A 21379-nucleotide genomic window follows, 5' to 3' on the forward strand; every position below is an offset into this window, starting at 1 on the left:
CTGTTTATGGGCACATGAAGTTTGCAGCACTTCAACCATGGGCGTAGTAATATTGATGGAAGTTTGCGCGAGAGGGGGAGTAGTCAGGAGTGATGATGTTACTGCGCGCCGAGGTCGAAGTGCTGCAAACTAAGTGCTCTATTGCCATACAATATAGTTCTCATTTTTTTATCCACTTAAAAATAGCCACGTTTTATTTTGTGCCACCATACTTTCTCGTGTAACTACTCATGTAACAGTCTATAAATAGGTAAAACATGGAAGTGTTCTCAATTCATCCCTGTTTGGATCCTAAGGAATGAATTGGGCTAGGCTAAATGCTAACACATTCATGACGCGCTGTACCAAATTTTTATTAAGTGCACGCACTGAAAAAAGTGCACGCATTGCAAAAAAGATAGGTATGTATTAGTCTAAGTTAAGGTAAGAACATAGTAAAATAATAAAAACCGTTGGTGTTTCCCTTTAAAATTTCTGATAATATAACTGTTAAGTTTCAAGAGCACTCACACTTCAATATTTGATTGACAGGGCAGCTGCCTCCGTAGTTGCCTAGTGAAATGAAAAACCTAGCGTTTTAACAGTTCTGTGTGATTGGTCCCCAAGTGCGTCTGACATGTTTTCTTGTAAATGAGAATTTTTTTTATCAGTTTAGGTTCAGTAATTTCACTTTAATGGCAATGAAAAGGTTATTAGACAGAAATTGAAATGCCTTATTTTCACACTTTAGTTATAGTATTTAACAAATTTGACTGTACTTCGCTGCAAAACCCTCTAAGTACATGCCTAAATCTCTAATTAAAAAAGTTCTCGTCACTATTCACTTTCCAGGCACTTTCTGAATACAGGCTAAAAAATGGTCAATAGCCTTTAATCGGTTTGGTTACAAACATTGCTCAAAAAACTCTCTTCATGTTTATCAGAATAAAGACATGTATACAGGTTTGTAACAACATGAGGGTGAGAAAATTATGACAAACTTTTAATTTTTGGGTGAACTATCCCTTTAATTTCGGCCTTAGGTCATTCAGAAATACCAGTTTGTTGGAATCTGTTTGGTTTGCAACAACATAAAAGTGAGAAAATAATGACAAAATTATCTTTTTCGACTGTCCCTGGTTGATGAACGTGCCAAGAGCATTCAGTCAGTAAAATTATCTCATTTTTGGCGTTAAGCCGATTTTGCATCTGGGATCCTCAATTCTTTCAAAGTTTAGTATTTGTTTGTAAAACTTTTGAATGATATTGTATACTGTTTTTCTAAACAGCATTTTAGTAGACATTTAAAATTTTTACAAATTCTGAAAGAGAAAGGATGGGCCCTAAAAGCCATAAATGTCGTCAATGTTACACACTAATGCTGCGTTTACACCAACCGCGGTAGAGGCGTCAAAAACGCCCTATTTGCGCGTAGTTGGATGCTTGAACATTTGAGTTCACTCGCATCACATGCGTGTGAAAGCTGTGTATGAAATTATAGTCAATCGAGACATTCACACGGAAATTCGCATCATGGGAGGGGCTTTTGCAACTCCGCTGAGACTCCGCCACTTCGCTGCTTCCTGTAATCACGTCACTACCACAGCAAGGTCCTGATTGGTTAACGTGGCACGGAAAGTTCAGATTTTTCCCGCGGCAACGCTCAATTTGCGCGGAACGCGCCGCAGGATGCCTAAGGGGCCAGTCACACCAAAAGCGTTTATGGCAGTTGCAGGCGCCTTTTTTGAATGATATTCTATGGGCAGGGTGCGTCTGCGCGCTGTTTATGTGCGCCGAACGCCTTGTGGTTTTTTGCCGCCTGCCGCGCACGCGTTTTTGAAGGAGCGCTGAGAGCGGAGAAGCGCCCGACGTCATTCGCGTCTTTCCATTGTCCAATCGAATGAGGGGAGAGGCGGGCCTTACGTTGTGGTGAGGGAAGTTTACAGTTGCTTTGAAGAACCGGACTCCACTCACTCACTCTCTCCTCCGTGTCTGTGCACCTCTCACCCTCAAACAAGGTCAGAGCAAGCGTCCTCTTTTTAAAGTTTCTGCTAATATGACAGTTAACAGCAAAAGAGCGCTCACGCTTCAATATTTGATTGACAAGACAGCTGACTCGGTGGTTGATTAGCAATATGAAAAGCCTTGCGTTTGCAAGCGTTTAAAGCGCTTTTGGTGTGACTGGCCCCTAAACGCGTCTTTGCATTGACTTAACATGTACATCACCCGCGCTTGCCGCCTCTACCGCGGTTGGTGTAAAAGCAGCATTAGAAAAGATGTGTTGTTTTTTACACATCTTTTTGTGTTAAGCTTTTAACACATTATGTGTCTTTTATGTTAATTTTGTGTTGTGTGTTAAAGTAACACAAAATGTGTTGTTTCAATAATAACACAGAGTGTCACGACTGGTAACAGGAGTGAGGACGCAAGTGCAGGGTTCACCATGAAATAAATAACATTTATTAACAGAACGTAAAATAAAACAACAGGCGGGTAAACTCAGGAACATCTAACAGAAGGAACAGGAACAGACATGAACACAATGACAATGACAATGATCCGGCGACAGGTGAGAAACAGACAGCAGTATAAATACACAGCACTAAACACGGAACAGGTGTGATGAATCAGTTCGTGAATTTTCCAGGTGACGTAATCGGAGACACAAACAAAACATGACACGGATCACCGTGACATGACCCTTCCCTCTACGAGTGGCTACCAGACACTCACATGAACAAAACAAACACAAAAAGTCTGGTAGCAAGAGTCCAAGGGAGGGGTGGAGGGCTTGAGGACCCTGGCGCTGCCGGCAGCCGCCGGGACGAAACCAACAGGACGGTGGGCCGGACTGCGCCAGGAGAACCGGAGCGATCGCTCCGAGAACCGAGGCAGACGAATTACCCCCCTCCTGGGAATCGCCGACGATCCGATGCCCCCCGGAAGTCATCTCCCGTCCCCTCGCGGAAATGGGGACCCTCACTTCGGTAGCCACCCCGGGGAAAAGATCGGGCGTGGTCCGTTCCGGATCCCCCTACGAGCGGGACGGTGGTCCTCCGAGGGACCGTCGACGACGACGACTCAACCGTTGGGGGACCGCCTGGGCCGATCCTCCTCCCGCAGGCCCGCAGGAGCGAGCGATCGCTCACGGTGGTCCCCAAGAGACATCGGGGCTGGTGGAGAATGAACCCCGATGTCACTACTCCCCCTCGACGAAACTCCTGGGGGAGCCGCCCTCCGTGAACCCGCTGCGTCCAGTCTGGCCGGATCATTCTGTCACGACTGGTAACAGGAGTGAGGACGCAAGTGCTGGGTTCACCATGAAATAAATAACATTTATTAACAGAACGTAAAATAAAACAACAGGCGGGTAAACTCAGGAACATCTAACAGAAGGAACAGGAACAGACATGAACACAATGACAATGACAATGATCCGGCCACAGGTGAGAAACAGACAGCAGTATAAATACACAGTACTTAACACGGAACAGGTGTGATGTATCAGTTCATGAATTGTCCAGGTGACGTAATCGGAGACACAAACAAAACATGACACGGATCACCGTGACACAGAGATGGGTGGATTCTGGGACGAAGCATTTAGTGTGTTGTCCCAGAATCAACACTAGTGTGTTGTTTTTAACACATCTGTTGTAGAAGTCAAAGTAAACATTTACTTAAATATACAATTTCAGGCGATATCAGTGGTTTATACAAACAGAAGTCATTATAGGAAGTGCCAATAAAAAAAGAACAAATTGTAAGATTAATCTTATCTTATGAACTCACCTGTCCATAAAAGGCAACTCTAAAGTAGGTCCCCAGCAGACGTCTCCCAGACTGCATAACTTCTAGTATTTTGGCATAAGCTCGCTGCAATGTGTCATACAACCTCCTTAGTTTCTAGAAAAGAAACATGTTACATTTTTCTGAGAATCTGTGTGAAGCTAAAGCTTACACCTCTAATCCTTTACAAGTTTACATGTACATTTAGGCATTTGTCAGACAGATGTATGGTCCCCTTGAATCAAATCTATGATCTTTTGCTGTGCTAACAACAAAATATAATGCTTTACCAGTTGAGTACAGGAACACTAAAAGCTGCTATAATTCCAGGAGTTCTGTGTTAAAAAAAAACTAAAATATGTATAAACAGTATCAGACTCTATTCAGATATTATCAGATATTAACAGAACAAACGCCAACTGCTACTCTACGCCACACATGTCTGACTCTTTGCTATTGTGTACAGTATGTCACCTTAAATATGTAATCAGTGGGTGAGTAAATGTTTGTAGGTGTATATCGTAAAAATTCTAAAAAGTTAAGATATGTGAAGGTCAAGGAACCTGCCATCTTTTGTCAGTGTTGTAAAACACTATTCTGGTCATTGAAGTTGGGCAACCAACATTTAAAGGGAAGGGAAATTAGCACATTTCTATAAGAAAACAGGTTATGAGTGTGATATTCTTAACAGAATGATTAGTCAACCTTAACCTTGCTTGATTTTACCTATAAAAAGATATTTCGAGGGGTGGTTAATACAACCCATGGAAAGATAGATTTTATAGTACTTAAGCATGTTAGTTAGTAAGTTTAATATATGAAAAAGGATACATTTTACATACACTAACTATTTGTTTAGAGTAATAATCGCAACATAAAATAAAATATACATAAAAAATAATACTAAATGGTTTCACTTAAAGGAATATTCCATTTTTTTAAAAGAAAAATCCAGATAATCCACTCACCACCATGTCATCCAAAATGCCGATGTCCCCTTCCGTTCAGTCCAGAAGAAATTATGCTTCCCGAGGAAAACACTGCAGGATTCTTCCCACCCTAATTGGCTTCAATAGACACCAACAATTAATACTTAACTCAACACTTAACAGTTTTTTCAACAGAGTTTCAAAGGACTATAAACGATCCCAAACGAGGCATTAGGGTCTTACCTAGCAAAACAATTCTCATTTTTGACAAGAAAAATAAAAAATATGCACTTTTAAACCACAACTTTTCGTCTAGGTCCGGTCCAGCGCGACCTAACGTAAATGCGTAGTGACGTAGGGAGGTCAAGTGTTACATATACAAAACGCACCTTTGCGGACCATTTTAAACAATAAACTGACACAAAGACATTAATTAGTATCATTCCACATACAACAACATCGGAACGGTCCTCTTTCAACACACTTGTAAACACTGGGGCGTAGTTTCGCATTCGTCCTCTGTGACCTCTTGACGCCATGACGTATTGCGTGAGGTCACGCTGACGCTTTCAGGACCGGACCTAGACGAGAAATTGTGGTTTAAAAGTGTATATTTGTTATTTTTATGGTCAAAAATGACAATCGTTTCGCTAGATAATAGAGATGCGCGGATGGGCTATTATTTCATCCGCAACCGCATCACAAAACTCATCATCCGTCCGCACCAACGTTTCTGACCAGTTTTCAAAACCGCACCCGCCCGCCATCTGCTGACTGGGCGATGCAAGGCGCTGCTGATGACAGCCGCAAGACTAGAAAGCTCTAGAATATCAGCAGTGAACTCAGTCTCCGATCAACGCACATGGGACAAAAATAAATAAATAAATAGCCTAAATTAAACGCACAAATTACATAGTCTGCACTGGTGTCATCCTGATTTACCACTTTGTAAAACTTATTCCAGGCAACCCTTTTCTGACCTTCTATTTCCTTTGTTTTTAATGATTTTTTGAGTTTGCCATGTACCTCCTTCGCCGGCATTGATAAGAGCTGTGTCAAAATGCGTCCTCATTTCTCCGCGCTGTTAATGATAGAACGAATGGATCCTTAACAGCCGAGGCTATCCCAAACAATTAAAACCTTTATTAAATAAAAGTGTATTAGAAAACTTTGTCTTGTCACTGTTTTAGTATTATAAGTTATGTTTTGTGTTAATATTATTCTGTTTATGTTGTGTATATTTCTTCTTCGAACTTCTGAGGCTGCCACCTTGAAAGACAGAGTGCTCACCTTTTAAGGTCGCATGCTTAGAAGGACACAGCTAATAACAAGCAGTCGATCCGCCACCTGCCCGAATTTAATTAAAATATTATTTTTTGTCACGTCATCCGCCCGTCCGCGGTTTATCCGCGGAGTCCGCGGCTGTAACCGCCAACCGTGCATATCTACTAGATAAGACCCTTATGCCTCGTTTGGGATCGTTTATAGTCCTTTGAAACTCCGTTGAAAAAAACTGTTATGTGTTGAGTTAAGTATTAAGTGTTGGGGTCCATTAAAATGAGAAAAATCCTGCAATGTTTTCCTCAAAACACATAATTTCTTCTCGATTGAACAAAGAAAGACATCAACATTTTGGATGACGTGGTGGTGAGTGGATTGTCTGGATTTTTCTTTTGAGAAAATGGACTATTCCTTTAAGCAAAGGAATCTTGTAGGTGTGTTATTTGTTTGCTCAATAAAGATTAATTGATTTGATCTCCTGTGTCTGACCATTTTAAGGTTAATTCAACTTTCCCTAAATAAGTAATACCCGTATGTGTTTAATTATTTATATTGTTTAATTATATAAAATAAAAAATTATACAAATTATATTAATTATCTATATAATTTATATAACTATTTATAAAGTTTAATTACTTATATTGATTATTTATTATTAATAATAATTACGTAGATAAACTGTTATCTAATATCTGATGGTTAATATTACTCAATTTTATTTATTAAGTTAATCATTTGTGTAATTTATTATATAGACTCAACAAATGTATTCTTTACTCAAAAAAATCATAAAATCTACATTAATTTATATATTTTTTTGCAAATTGTTACCTCAATTTTATTGAGTAGATCCTATAGGTTTGTCTTTACAGTGATATATTAAATGCAGTGCCGCAGTGCGGCAAACCCAGAAGCGAGTTATCATTTTATTACGTCCGATTCCATGGTCCAGATTTCAATGGGTTTTTTGAATGAGGGTTTTGGTTAAATGTTAAAATAAGATCTTGGGTTAACATTAGCCCAATATTTTTACGTTGTATTCTACGTCATAAAACAGACCAATAATACCCCCAAACGTGACTTTTTAAAGCTTTAAAGTGTCTTTTAAAGCGTAGTTGCTAACAAGTTGCTACATGGGACTGATGTTGGGGACTTCAAACATAAAGATCTCAAAAACAACGCAACAGGCACAATTCTCTGCACAGAGTATTTCCTTATTGTTATATAAAGCTAGGATATAAAGTTTGAAAGAGCTGTTGAAAGCTTGGTGGTGATGACGTTGGAGTCAAACGAACGTGCTGTAGCTCACTTGTACCCTAAGGCTAGCTCTTAGACGCAGAATTCATAAAAGTTGTATGTTCATCTATGAAGGTTATTGTGTTGGACAAAACGTGTAAGTATCATAAACTTTTGTTAAACACATGCACGCACGCACGCACACAGTAAAAAGTAAAAGTTGGATCAAAACTTTCAACTTACATTTTCTCACTTTTAAAATAGCTTCATTTTATGCCAATTAAAGGTTCTCTAAGCGAATTCACGCGTTTTAGACCATAAAACATTTTTTGTTACATACAGCAACCATCTCCTCACTATCTGCTTGCTTCCTGTCCACTGATCAAACTGTAAAAAAAACGCCATCTCTGTAGACAGCCCAGCCTCCACAAACTGCAATAATAACAAACTGGCCAAACCTACACCAGAAACCATAACAAAGTGTTCTAACCAATAAACGCCAAGTAGGATTTGGGCGCGTTCATGAAAGCACGGAAGGGAGGGGGAGGAGTTAACTACGCTCAGTTTGTTTGAAAACATATTTCAAAAATCAACACACAGATTCGCTTAGAGAACCTTTAAAGGCGGAGTGCATAATGTTTGAAAGCCAGTGTTGATATTTGAAATCACCTAAACATACACGCCCCTACCCCAATAGAATCTGGACCTCTTTTGATATACCTGCCCACACATATGCGACCCAGACATCAGTGTCAGTTAGTAGACACACCCCTTACTGCTGATTGGCTACAAGTGTTTTTTGGTAATCGGCCCGACTCCCTTTTCCAAATCGTTTTTCAAACATTGTGCACTACGCCTTTAAGATAATTAAAACATTAAAGGTGCAGTGTGTACATTTTAGCAGCATCTAGTGGTGAGGTTGCGAATTGCAACCAACGGCTCAGTCCACTGCTCACCCCTTGCTTTTGAAACGCATAGAGAAGGTACGGTAGCCGCCACCGGAAAAACATCTCATCGTCAGAGACAACTTAGTAAAAAAGTTTGTCCGTTAAGGGATTAAGGGGACCCTCTGTGTATGTAGATAAAAACCTCATTCTAAGGTAATAAAAACATAACGGTTCATTATAAAAAGGTCTTTATACACCCCTGATAATATAGTTATTTTGCATTTCTGTCAAGAGATCCTTTTAAAAGAAAAATTTAATTTGAGATAATTCAAAAGTCTAGACAAATGAATGGGCTTATTGGCGAGTTAGTAGATTGAAGCTGATTCCAGGGTTCAGAATTCAGTGGGCTTTTTGAATGGGGATTTTGGTTAAAAAGATCTTGGGATAACATATTCCCAATATTTGTATGTTTTATAACAAACTTTCAGGTCACAATACAAAAATATGTCATCCCTGCAGCACTCTATTGGTAGCCAGGTCATTTCCACACACACAAAATTCCTGAGATCTTTAGATATTATTGTGGGAATTCTAATAAAACCATATGAAAATTCTGTCAAACTGAGATATTTAGAAAATAATAAAAATATATGACTAGTCATATCTTTAGATTTTTCAAAAGATTTGTAAGTTGCAGGCCTTATTCATGACCAGGAACGGTTATCTGAAACCAAACAACTGCAATGAGATACGCTGTAACCACAGCTTTAAGTTCCCAGGCTGCTAGCAGCTTCTTACTTTACTGAATGTGTAAGCACTTGGAGCTTTGTTAAGACAAGCGTTTTAAATGAAGTCCGGGCCTCTGGAAAAGTGTAAACACATCATGAAAGTTTTGGCACTGGGCTAAAGTTTTAATACAGCTGACTGTGATATATTTGTTTTCTAAACAGTAAGAGTTGGCTTTAGTTCTGGAGGGAACTGAAAGATTTCAACAGGAAACATGATGTGTGCAATTGGAAATATGCTTGTGCAATTGTGCAGTACCTGTACTGTGGCTGCAGTTATTGCGACACAATCACATACTGTACTAAAACCAAAGGTTCACATACTTTTGCCACTCAAACACACAGAATGTAAATCTGGAGTATTTTCCTTAGTAAATAAATAACCAATTATGTATTAGTCTTAGGGATGCACCGAATATTCGGCCACCGAACATTTTTGTCCGAAAAGGGCGAAAGACTTTTATCACCGTAACAATATGGCCGAAATGTTGTGATGACGCAAACAGAAACCGCGACCCGCACGTGCTTGTCTAAAGCAACATGTCTGCGGTGTGGACGTATTAAACCACAAAAAGGCGCTAGAGTGAGCAGCTTTCTGTTTTATTTTTCAGAGGCACATGCTGTTGAATGTGTCCGGTCCAAACGTGATCATCACTATGCCCTTCAAAGATCAGAACTCTTCATGTGTAAACTTTAAAGAGAGTTGCGCTAATGTCTCTCATACTGTAGTCCATTAACATACATGTGGCGAATAAAGCAATGAAAAACAACATAACTTTTTTATGTGGATCGACTGTTTATGCTGCGCTGTTTGGGATTCGCCCTTTGTCTCTGTGCACGCACGTTTAAGTGCCCTCAATGGTGCACACACGAGAAAGACACGTTTAAAAAACTAATTCTTTCTGTTATTGACAGGGCACATATAAACAAAATAATCTCCACAGTATTCTTTTTTCTAATAAAAAACATTTGTTTATGTCTTAAGTGTTTGGATAGATTACAGTTAGAAACCAGTCTGTGCTTATTTGGTCTTAAAGAGACAGTAACCTCAATTAACCAACTTAAGTCTGTGTCATATTAATGTTAATCAAACAACCCAAGACAAAGAGAAAATCACTTCTGTAGCTCTAAAAATAATAATATATTTAACTTATACAATAAAGACAGTGTTATGATTCATTTAATTCGATTTCTGAACCTAATGCTAATTTCAGACCTTATTAATGTACAACTTTGTTTTTTTTGTAAATGTTTGCAATTTCTTTATTTGTTATTAGAATTTCCCCACCCCCTTTTTGCTGATCCAAAAAATAATCCGATCCGTGCCTCAAAAACTGTAATGTGATCCGAACCGTGAGTTTTGTGATCCGTCACACACCCATAGTAAAGTTGGTAAACAGTGATAGCCATAAATGCAATTGTACTAATAATTGGCATAATAATTTATTTAGGTGTTTCGGGTTTTCGGCCTTGGTTTCCTATTTTTCGGTTTCGGCCGAGAATTTTCATTTCGGTGCATCCCTAATTTGTCTCATGTAGTTCACAAACATTAAAGCGCACGCCTTGTATAGACGGTTTCAGCAGTAACAACATAAACAAGAGGCTTCCGTGGTCATCACGTAACTTCCGGTAAACTCTGCTAAGAATAAATAACAACAAAGTCCTTTTAAAGTAGTTGTTATATATATAACAAGCAAAGTAAACAACATGTAGATTACCTAGGAAACCAAAACATTTGTTATTCTCAACAAGGTATTTGTTTAAGCGTTCAGTTTAGCAACTAGTCAGACCAATAACCAAACAGAAACCTGAAGTAAAGTTCCGACCAGACAACACACAATCGCTTGACTGCACGTTTGTCCAATGAAACCGTCTACAGACGCTGATTTCTCTTTCTGCCGGTGGGTGCTTGGCACAACGTTACGCCATGCTAAGGTTGCTCGGCAATGGTAGAAGCCACATTGTAGACATTACAACTTGCGAAATTGCTCTGCCATTTCGGTAAGAGCTCGAGCCTTTTGTCACAGCATTGGGAAACACTATTCTTGTCACTGAAGTTGGGCAACTACCATTTCCAAAAGGGAAATGAGCACATTTCTTGAAGGTACATACCATCATTTTAGCCAAATCTTTTTCGGCTTACCTCAAACTCGTGACGTTTCTCATAAACAGGAATGGTAAGTCTGGCGATGTGTGTTATGAGTTCATATCTCTCAGCTTTCCACAGGCTTTCGACACATACCTCCAACTGCTCGACCAGGACATCCTGACACACAATTACACCTGATGTCAGCAGCATCACAGATATGACATTTGATCTGTCGATTAAAGGTGTTCTTCCTAATCATGCTAACCCCTCCTGGTGTGTACTTGCCTCTGTGTAGTACACATCTTGCATCCCAGCATCTTCTTTCATGGCAGCTTCTTCATCAATGTTCTGAGTAATTTTCTTAAACGCCGCCAGTCCACTCGGGAACAGCTCTAAAATAATATAATAGCAGAATAATGCCACTCTATAGACATAAGCTTAGAAAAAAAACTTGAGAGATATACATCTATTGTTTACTAATTAAAAATATTTTAGGGATAATTCTTGCATATTGTCGTAACAGCTAAAAATAGAGAAATAGGTTTTAGATGTGTTACAATAATATAAATAACTAATATAAAATGAATGTAAAATAATGCTACAAAAATAATGCATTACTTTGGTTCTTTGGTTCCAATCAAAAACCTTCAAACTATATTTAACTTCTTGAGCACAGTATTTTTCTTTTACTGCAGGTCTTATCTATCTAAATATCAGTAATAGCTTCCAAAGTCATTTGAGAAAATGACATGGGCCACATGTATTTATTGTTTTGTTTTAATTATAAGAGAGGAAATATAATCAGTGTAAAATGAGACATATGACAATAAAACATTTAGATAATGATAATAAATTAGTTTTAAATAAATACACTATGCATAAAACGTATGAAAAGTAATAAGGCCTTTGGTAAACTTACTTCTCCTGTACAAATACTCTGCAACTAATGCAGCAACATGAACGTTACACATAGCAGCCTGTGAAGCAAACCAGAGAAAATGAGATTCACATTACTAAAATAATACAGTTGCCAATTTTGAAGACACCTGAAAAATTCTGCCTTTTAATATATTTTTTTTACAATTTAATTAAAAGTTCACAAAGCAAAACGTGAGTTTATTTAGCATAAAATATAGACAAATATAGCTATGTTTAAAGCTAGTCTCCTACTTTGTTAGAAAGACTCCCTGTACATGACAACAAAATAATAGATATCATCCAGGAAGTGACCTTTAGTCCAAAACATCTCCTGCTTAGTTCCTGTTTTTCCATTATGTGGAGCCTTTAATTTTAAGGACATATTTAAACTAGGGCTGTCAAAAGATTAATCGCGATTAATCACATCCAAAATAAAAGTTTGTGTTTGCATTACATATGTGTGGGAACTGTGTATAATTATTATTTATATATAAAAACAAACACACCCAATCATGTATATATTTAAGAAAAATTGGTTATATTTATATTAGGGCTGGGAAAAGATTAATCACGATTAATCGCATACAAAATAAAAGTTAGTTTTGCGTGTGTGCACTGTGTGTAATTATTGTGTATATTTAACCACACACACATACATATATTCATGTCAGATTGTTTTTTAATTTATATATAATATAGAATATATAAAAATATAATTAAATATATATACACCAATGTAAATGTTTATTTAATACATACATGAATGTGTGTGTATTTATATGTACATGTACAATAATTACACACAGCACACTCATATATTATGCCAAAAAAATTCTTTTATTTTGGATGCAATTAATCGCGATTAATCTTTTCCCAGCCCTAATTTATATATATATATATATATATATATATATATATATATATATATATATATATATATATATATATATATATATATATATAAATTATAATATAAATTATATAAAATGTATATACAGTATTTAAATGAAAGTATTTCTTACATATATACCTGAATGTGTGTGTATTTATATATACATAATATTTACACACAGTACACACACACATGTTGTAAACCCAAACTTTTATTTTGGATGCAATTAATCACAAGTAATCTTTTGATAGCCCTAATTTAAACTTACATGAATCACCAAATCCTACTAATTACTTCAATTGTTCGCAAATGGGGTGGGGTCTGAGTAGGCAGCACGAGATGGTGCAAGGGGGCCCTAGTTTTATAAAATACATTAATTTATTAAATATTCTGTGTAATTAAAACTCAAGAAAATTAGTGATCTTCAAAGAAGGTCGTAGCTTTCAAATTGGAACACAGCTTGCGTTTTAAAAAGACACGTGGCATCGGTATCAGCATCATCAAAAAACTATGTGCATTGAGATATACCTCAGAATAGTCTCCATTCTTGCCGTGAGCTCGTGCCATGCTGTCTAGCCAAGTGCGTCTGAGTTCTGGAGTGCTGGCGTATGAGCGGGCGAGACTGTACTGAAGGTCAAGCAGCATTTCTGGGTCTTTTTCATGCTCACGCATCTGAGCGGTGGCCATCAGAACCGTACGGATACGCATCGTGAGCCCTTTCACTTCAGAGGGAAACGTTGTGACCTGGAGATTTGTGTGCACAGAAGAAAGGCAACAGGCCGCTCATACGCATACTCTACATACTGTAAACATTCAACTGTATGAACATGCAAACAAACAAATTGTCTACTGAATGTTTCTCTACTCAAACAAGTTTTAAAGGTTTAATTACAATATTTACCAAGAGAGAGGTAAAGAAATTGGGCAGCCATTTTGACAAATTGTAAATGTCAAAATGTGTTTACATAGCAAATGTTTCAACGTTCAACTGTGTTATGTTTTGTCTATGTAAATATGCACTAGACAAACACCTTTAATGTTGCACGCACTGGGTTATTCTGTTTTCCTTTTTGTCTTGCTTCACAACTGTTGCTTTATAAAACATTTCATTTACTGAACCAAGTGATTATTACAGTATGTAACTTTGAAAAATGACTGCTGATCTTTCATACTGCACCTTCATGACCTTGTCGCTGTTGGCAAAGTTGTTGATGATGGACAGCGATTCCTGGAAACGTGAACTGCCTGTGAGTGCCACATCAGCTATAAGTTGGCTCACAGCAATGATTATCTGTTAGAAGGGCGGGACAAAGCGGCAGAATGTAAAAGCAGCATTCCAGAAACATTACCAATCTCTATAGGAATCCACCAACCAAAACTGTAAACAAAGTGCCATTTTGGGGCTAAACAAATTGGGAATTTTCTAAAAGGTGTGTTAAATTTAATTGAAATTGTGACTACAGGTCAAAAAAAGAAAAGATAGCTTTGCATTCGGTAAAAATGGTGTACAGATTAGTGTCGTGCCAAAGACACATGAGACAATAATGTTAATAATGGCGAAGTTTTATATAGTAAGTGTATGTGGTTAAACCAGTCTCACTGGCACCAAGGGGAACTTTTTTGATAACATTCTTCTGGAGCTTAAGATTTACTGCATGCTTTTGATAAGTGCACATTCACAGAGTCTTTAAACAGTCTCCTGTAAGCATACAAACTCACGCAATGGTAAATAGTCCTCAATAGCAGTGGCGGCTGGTATAACGCGATCTCACGCACGCACGCACGCACACCCCCACACACACTAAAGTTGCCTAATTACAGACCAGCATGTTGCAACAAAGTTGACCAAACCACGGAAAATATCGTATTATCATGTCAAAACCAGCTCAAATGCGCCACAAAATTCCACCCAGTATATCACGCAGACTTTGAAAGAGCAAACAGGGAAAACAATAAAAGACATGACTTACATAGCATCCAGCTAACGTTAGCCAACTCTGTTTGCCATAAGTGCTGGAAAAGCACACAGTGTAAGCTCGACCTGCTGCTCAATCTGGTCCAAGCACCTTAATTTCCTTTATTTATTCTTCAACAAAACGTCTTGTAAAAATCATATTTTCTTTAATCTCAAGGTATTTCACTTGCTTTTACTGATCAGTGTAGCCAGCAAGATACATGGCAATCTGCAACGCGGTTATGAGACTCTGAGAATGATCCAATCACATGAGGTCAAAGTCATAAAAAACTATATTGATTCGCTTAAGTGGGAGGGTTTGGGGCGCACAGTCCTGCGCCCCAGGGTGGATCCAAAACCAGCCAATTAGAGCTCAGCTCACCAGTTTTTACCCTTTTTACTGACCTATATACAGAGCTCCAGACTAACTTTTTTCACTAGGAGCACAATTGCCCCAACTGAAAATTTTAGGGGCGCAACCAGAAAATTTAGGGGCACACACTGTAAATCAACATGCTAACCAAATATTCACATTTCTACTAATTTCCACTGTATTGCTAATAAATACTTTAATGATAGATGCAGAAAGTACAATGTGCTGTTTTAAATTCAGTATCACATCACAAAAAAAGGTCAAATTTACTGGTCAAACATGCACGACTGGATGTAAAATTCAGTGGCACACTCTCAAATTTTGGTGGCAAAATGCCACCATTTGGTGGCAGTCTGGAGCCCTGCCTATATAGACACTCGTTAGGGGTGCGCCCCAGACACACAAACATGACACACACACAACAAACAGTTTTGATTTAAAAATTTTTAAATAAATGATAACATGACTAACAGTGAAATAGTACAACTAAACAATTTTATTTTGTATTAATTTGCATTATATATTTAACTTTTTGGTAACATGTTAAAGTAGCTTTCTTCTCTGGCCACTTTTAGGGGGGCGGCGCCCCAGCTATTGACCAGCTGCCAGTGCTCCATAGGTTTCTTTAAAATTCAAACATATTTAGATAATCGCAATAATTTTAGAAAAAATTAAGACTGTAATCGCTGCTTCAGTCATTCTTTACTCAGACATCTGACTGCTCATCCGCTTTACAATGTTTAGACCTATTTCACTGTAAGTTCAGCCTATTCAGTTTAATAGAAGAATACGATTTCCATAATAGAGTTAACAAACTCATATCATTTGTTTACCTTACTCATTGTGTTTCTTACATCTACTTTTTGTACAATTACAGTAGTACAATTTACTTAATCCATGTATTTAACACACACACTGCAAAAAAATTACTTTTACTTAGTATTTTTGTCTTGTTTTTAGAACAAATATAAAAAAGTTTTAAATCAAGATTTGCACTTAAAAAATGGCTAGGTTATTTTTGACCCATAATGGGTAAATATTAGACAAAACATGTGTTGGGTTAAAAATTACCCAATGTTGGGTTGTTGTTATGCAACCATGGGGTATAATATAACCCAGCAGTTGGGTTAAAACAACCAGGCATTTGGTCAAATTTAACCCAGCGGTGTGTTCTGTCCGATATTTACCCATTATGGGTCACAAATGACACAGCCATTTTGTATTTTCTTGATGAGAATAAGAAAATAAGACCTAAGGAAAAAGTCTAATTTTTAGACAAAAAAAAAGAGTGAATTTGTGCTTAAAACAAGCAAAAACATCTGTCAATTAAACATTTTCTTGAATTTTTCTTAAATTAAGCTTAATCCATTGGCAGATTATTTTTTTTGCTTGTTTTAAGCACAAATAACTCAAATTTTATGTTTTTATTTATTTCATTTAGCTTATCAAGAAAATAAACCTTGATTTAACATTTTTATTAGATATTTGTACTGAAAACAACACTACTAAGTAACAAAGTCATTTTTTTGCAGTGCAGCTATTGCTCAATGATGCAACCAGTGGCGACTTGTGCTAAAAAAATTTGGTGGGCGTAAACAAACTCAAAATCAAACTTTTACTGTAGTAATGCTGCACGAATGTAAATAGCAATTTATCAGGTGACGGATATATCTTTACTGCTTAGCAAAAATGCTGAAAATGTTACTGTTATAGTCAACTGTTAAAGCATGAAATAAATGTACTATAAATCTATGAATTTGAGTATAATGTGGATTTATTATCAGATTTATTATACACACACACACACACACACACACACACACACACACACACACACACGCCAGAGGTTGCGTTAATACACTGAACGATTTTTGGCTGTCCCAGACGAATGATTGCCATAATGAAACAATTGTCGCGATTTCTGTGATCGTGGCTCTTTGTCGGAAGTCCTATGTCGTACTTTGAGAGAGGTTCAAAGACGGCCGTTTTCTCGGTTTTGCGTCCAAAGATAGTAACAGTGTCAGAATTTCACCATGAACAATGCACAGTGTGTTTGCTGCTATAACCTGCGTCCAGGTATTTGTTTACCACTAGCGCATGTTGTATACGTTTAAGGGTGTCAAATAATACGATTTCATGTTTTCTTTTTTATATAGTGGGTTATTCGGCTGTTTGTGCATGTGTAAGATTTGCATACAAAGTTCGGTCTCATTTCTGAAAAGATTGCTGATCTAGACCTGCATAAAACTCCCCAATTTGAAATGCTTAAAGGCATTTCCAACTTTGCTATGAAATTCTCACACTTGATTTATAGCCTGTAAGTGCGTTTTATTTAAAGGGCGTGTTGCAGGTTAACCACCACTGTCGATTAATGGGTACATAAATCACTCAAGATATGTCTATAATTTTTAAAATGTCTCAAAAATGGTCTTAAAGACCACTTTTTTTACGTTTTTGGTATTAACGGTTTTTTTACGCAATTCTGCGATGACGTCACGCTGGGGAGAAGTGGAGACAGCCTCAGCCAGAGCCATAGAGATAGATGAGACATTTATTGCTGTTTAATACTTACGTATATAATTTGGAAATCATATATACATCGTAGGAAATATATAATGTGTTATACTGCAAAGTTACCATGCTAATTATTATTTATGATATATGTGGAGATAAATAAAACTTCGCAAATCTGCTGATTTGATCCATTCATGTCCTGACCACCAGGCTAGAGATTTTAAAACATCCTTAATCCACACTTACTAGTCTATCAAATAATATCTCAAATATATTGTTTTGTGAAATAAAAGGATGCTTTGTTATATTGTTTATGCGATTATAACGAATCACATGATCATTTTATACGCAGCAGCAGTCAGCAGCTGCAGCACACTCGGATCCGACCGCATACATACTGTAATAAACAGGCGTTCGGCGGCTTTTTACATCACGACAGACTAAGCCATTTGAGGAGGAACCGCTCATTGATCACCGTATTTTTATAAATCCTGTACATGTTTGGACCTGCCGAACAGGTTGAGCACTTTTATATACTTTGTTGAGCAGAGAGGCTGCACAGTTTGACCAGCGGGCTGCGGGAACCGGCGCACATCACGCCGCCAGACGGTGTTAACTCGAAATGTATAACTATTATCAGATCAACCCACCGGGAAAGTCCCGACTCTCCCGATTGTCATTCCGCTACTGGCTGTAAGAAAGTGAGTGCGTTTGGGTCGCTGGTCCCCGCGAACAGATGTGACGTGCCTCACTCAGGTTCCAGGATTAGAGACATGCTGCCAAAACCGTTTGTGCTGAAGATCGCATAAAGTTACACCCATTTCAGGCAGGATCATGGACCCCCTCAAGCCAAACCTGCAAAACGCCCTTTAAAGTACTGTTATTTGATGTTGACTCTGCAAAAGTACACTTACAGAAGAACTTACAGAATCTATGTTAGTTTGTCACACGTAAGATTAAAGGCGGAGTGCACAATGTTTGAAAAACGCTTTGGAAAAGGAATCGGGCCGACTATTAAAACACACCTATAGCCAATCAGCAGTAAGGAGCGTGTCTACTAACCGACATCCTTGCCGGATTGCGTATGTGTGGGGCGGGACTTTTAAAAGAAGGTCCAGATTCTATTGGGGTAGGGGCGTGTTTGTTTAGGTGATTTCAAATATCAACATTGGCTTTCAAACATTGTGCACTCAGCCTTTAACATAAAGATGATTAAGTTTTATTGTTACATGAAAATCGTTATTTTATTTTGTAAAGTTTAAATAAAAGTGCATTGAAGACATTTATTTATTCAACTGAAGCCGTGTGGATTACTTTAGTGAAGGATGAATGCACTTTTTTGCGCTACAAAGTCAGAAGTTGTTTCCTGATCCCTGTTTTCTACCCTTATAAAGCTTGGAAGAGCAAGGACATTTACGAAAATAACTCGAAATGTGTTCGTCTGAAAGATGATAGACATATGAATCATAGATTGCTTATGGGCAGGGCCAAACGGAATCCCGCCCGCAGATTTCCACGGAGAACTCAGCGGAATTCCGCGGATTAAATGCCTGTGATTGACAAGCACACATAACCTGCGCTTGAACGCGTTTGTGACAACAAGCACACATACATAGCCTTGCGCATTTGTAAGCGGCATTAAAGTTAGGGTAACAGATTTGATCCTGAAACATTTTTTGTTATGCTGGTTAAAAGTGTCCTCACATCCTGATAGCAATCACTGTGTTAAGTTGTTTAAATGTATTTGTAGAAATTTATGTCATCTGTGAAAGGCGTAGGACCAAAAAATGTTCAACAAATCATAGATTTCGGTCCGAACGGACGTTTCCATTTATGTCCCTTATACGTAAGCGTAATTTGAATGCCCTCCGCGCAGCGAGTCCACACAGACACCATACGTCATCGACGCGTTCACGTGCGCTCACCTCCTGTCTGTAAACAGTGAGAACAGCAAACTTTTCTGCTAAATTGACAACCTAAAGAAAACGAAAGACATCTTTTATAACAACAACAGCAAAAACTGCCTGGATCAGCAAGAGCAAAAACCCAAATGAACATCGGTAACTTTACTGCTTTACCACGTGATGCAAACATGCTGCAGGAGTCAAAGGGTCGTTGCACTGTTTATTTTGGTAAGGTAGGTACATGATATGTTTTTATTGAGATGGATTCAGATATTCTACTTTGATGAAACATTGTGTTGCTTATGAAATTTGTGTTCGTTTACGGATTAGCGTAACGATATAGTTACTACATCTACACAACCGAAAGTGTGCTTAAACTAATTCTGATGTAAACCAGTTGTTTGGTTATTTTGGAAGTGTTATTCGACTTTGTACTGCAAAGTTTTCTCAATGCTGAATGAGACATGAGATGTGACCGTCTGATCTGTGCGTGGTCATGTGTTTTGAAAGAGGCGTGACTTTGGATGGCGATTTGACTTGAGGGTGGGATCGGGATTTCATTGCTAGGCGGCTACCGTTAGCATTTTTCAAAATGTGTTACCCTACCTTTAACAAGTACATTATCTCTGCGCGTGCTGTTTGCTGTGATTGTTTTTAATGATAGAGTGTATGAACCATTTGATATTTGAGAGATATTTGAGTTAAGCAGATCTTACGTGTCTCTGTTGTCTACGTGACGCGACAGCCAGCACTCAGCACATCATCATTTCAAATCCGTTTACAAGACGAATGCTCTTGTTATGTTTAATATAAAGTTTACATTGCGTTGTAAAAATGATGAAAATATCTTCATACGTGCTTAATTCATAATGAGAACGTATTAACACGAGCTTTTTTATTCTGCTATAATATATAACACTTTAAACAATAATGTATGTCATTTTATATACAAATTATAATTCTATAAACAATAATGTATGTCATTTTATATACAAATTATAATTCTATCTTGACATGCACATTATCTGGTTCATGTTGGTCCAGTTTAATTCAGAGCACTCATTGGTTTGGTGTATTCATTTTCATTGTAAGCCTTTAAAAAGTAATTATTTTAGATGCAATTTTGTAATATTTATAGCTAAAATTCTCTAACATCTTCTAAAATCATTCCGCAGAGTTCCGCAGATTTTTCCAAATAATTTCCACAGAAAAGGCAAAAAAAGTCTGCAGATTCCGTCTGGCCCTGCTTATGGGTGAGTAAATCATGAGGTAATTTTCATTTTCGACTGGAGTGTTCCTTTAAGTTCATAGTGTTGTTAAGTGAAATGGAAAAAAAGCTATTGGTGTACAATAGCTTTTTTCCATTTCACTTAACAAGACTATGAACTTCGTATGCCCTGCCTCACAGGCTCCAAGCATGACATCTATTGTCTGTGGTAATGTACAGCAAACCACAGATGTTGTTACAAACTTGTATGAGCACTGAAATATCGCCTGCTGGTTACCGCCCAGTTATGACCTGCTGCTGTTTTGCATTTGAGCAAAAATGAAAGCTCACCCCTGGTCTCTGACTCGTAACACTTTCTGAAGAAAATGTCAAACTTTCTGCTGAAATGTCCAAAAATGTCTTCTCAATACAAGTAAAAACATATTCAGTAGAATGGAAGCCAAATACTTGATTAAAATCAGCCTAAACCGGGTTAACAATTATATATGCACAGCAACTCAGGCCAAACTTTCACAATGATTTTTGCATTTTTTAAAGTCAAATCATTGATCAAAATGCTTTGAGTAGGAAAGAGAATCTGTTATCGCTTTTCATACTCTGCTCCAGCCAACCAGCAAAGC

At 37.7% G+C, this 21379-nt stretch overlaps 1 protein-coding gene across 4 annotated transcripts in view; it reads right to left on the reverse strand.

Annotated features, from left to right (window-relative positions):
- dock11 (dedicator of cytokinesis 11) overlaps positions 1-21379 on the reverse strand; it is a 130537-nt gene that overhangs the window by 13625 nt on the left and 95533 nt on the right. For all 4 annotated transcript variants that reach the window (XM_073859845.1, XM_073859842.1, XM_073859844.1 and 1 more), the window contains 6 exons: positions 13964-14077; positions 13315-13530; positions 11896-11953; positions 11262-11368; positions 11031-11153; positions 3772-3885 (listed from right to left, as the gene is read on the reverse strand). In XM_073859845.1, the coding sequence (XP_073715946.1) occupies positions 3772-3885; positions 11031-11153; positions 11262-11368; positions 11896-11953; positions 13315-13530; positions 13964-14077 (732 nt within the window). The remainder of the gene's footprint in view (positions 1-3771; positions 3886-11030; positions 11154-11261; positions 11369-11895; positions 11954-13314; positions 13531-13963; positions 14078-21379) is intronic.

The sequence above is a fragment of the Misgurnus anguillicaudatus genome, chromosome 21 (assembly GCF_027580225.2).
Source record: "Misgurnus anguillicaudatus chromosome 21, ASM2758022v2, whole genome shotgun sequence".
Taxonomy (NCBI): domain Eukaryota; kingdom Metazoa; phylum Chordata; class Actinopteri; order Cypriniformes; family Cobitidae; genus Misgurnus; species Misgurnus anguillicaudatus.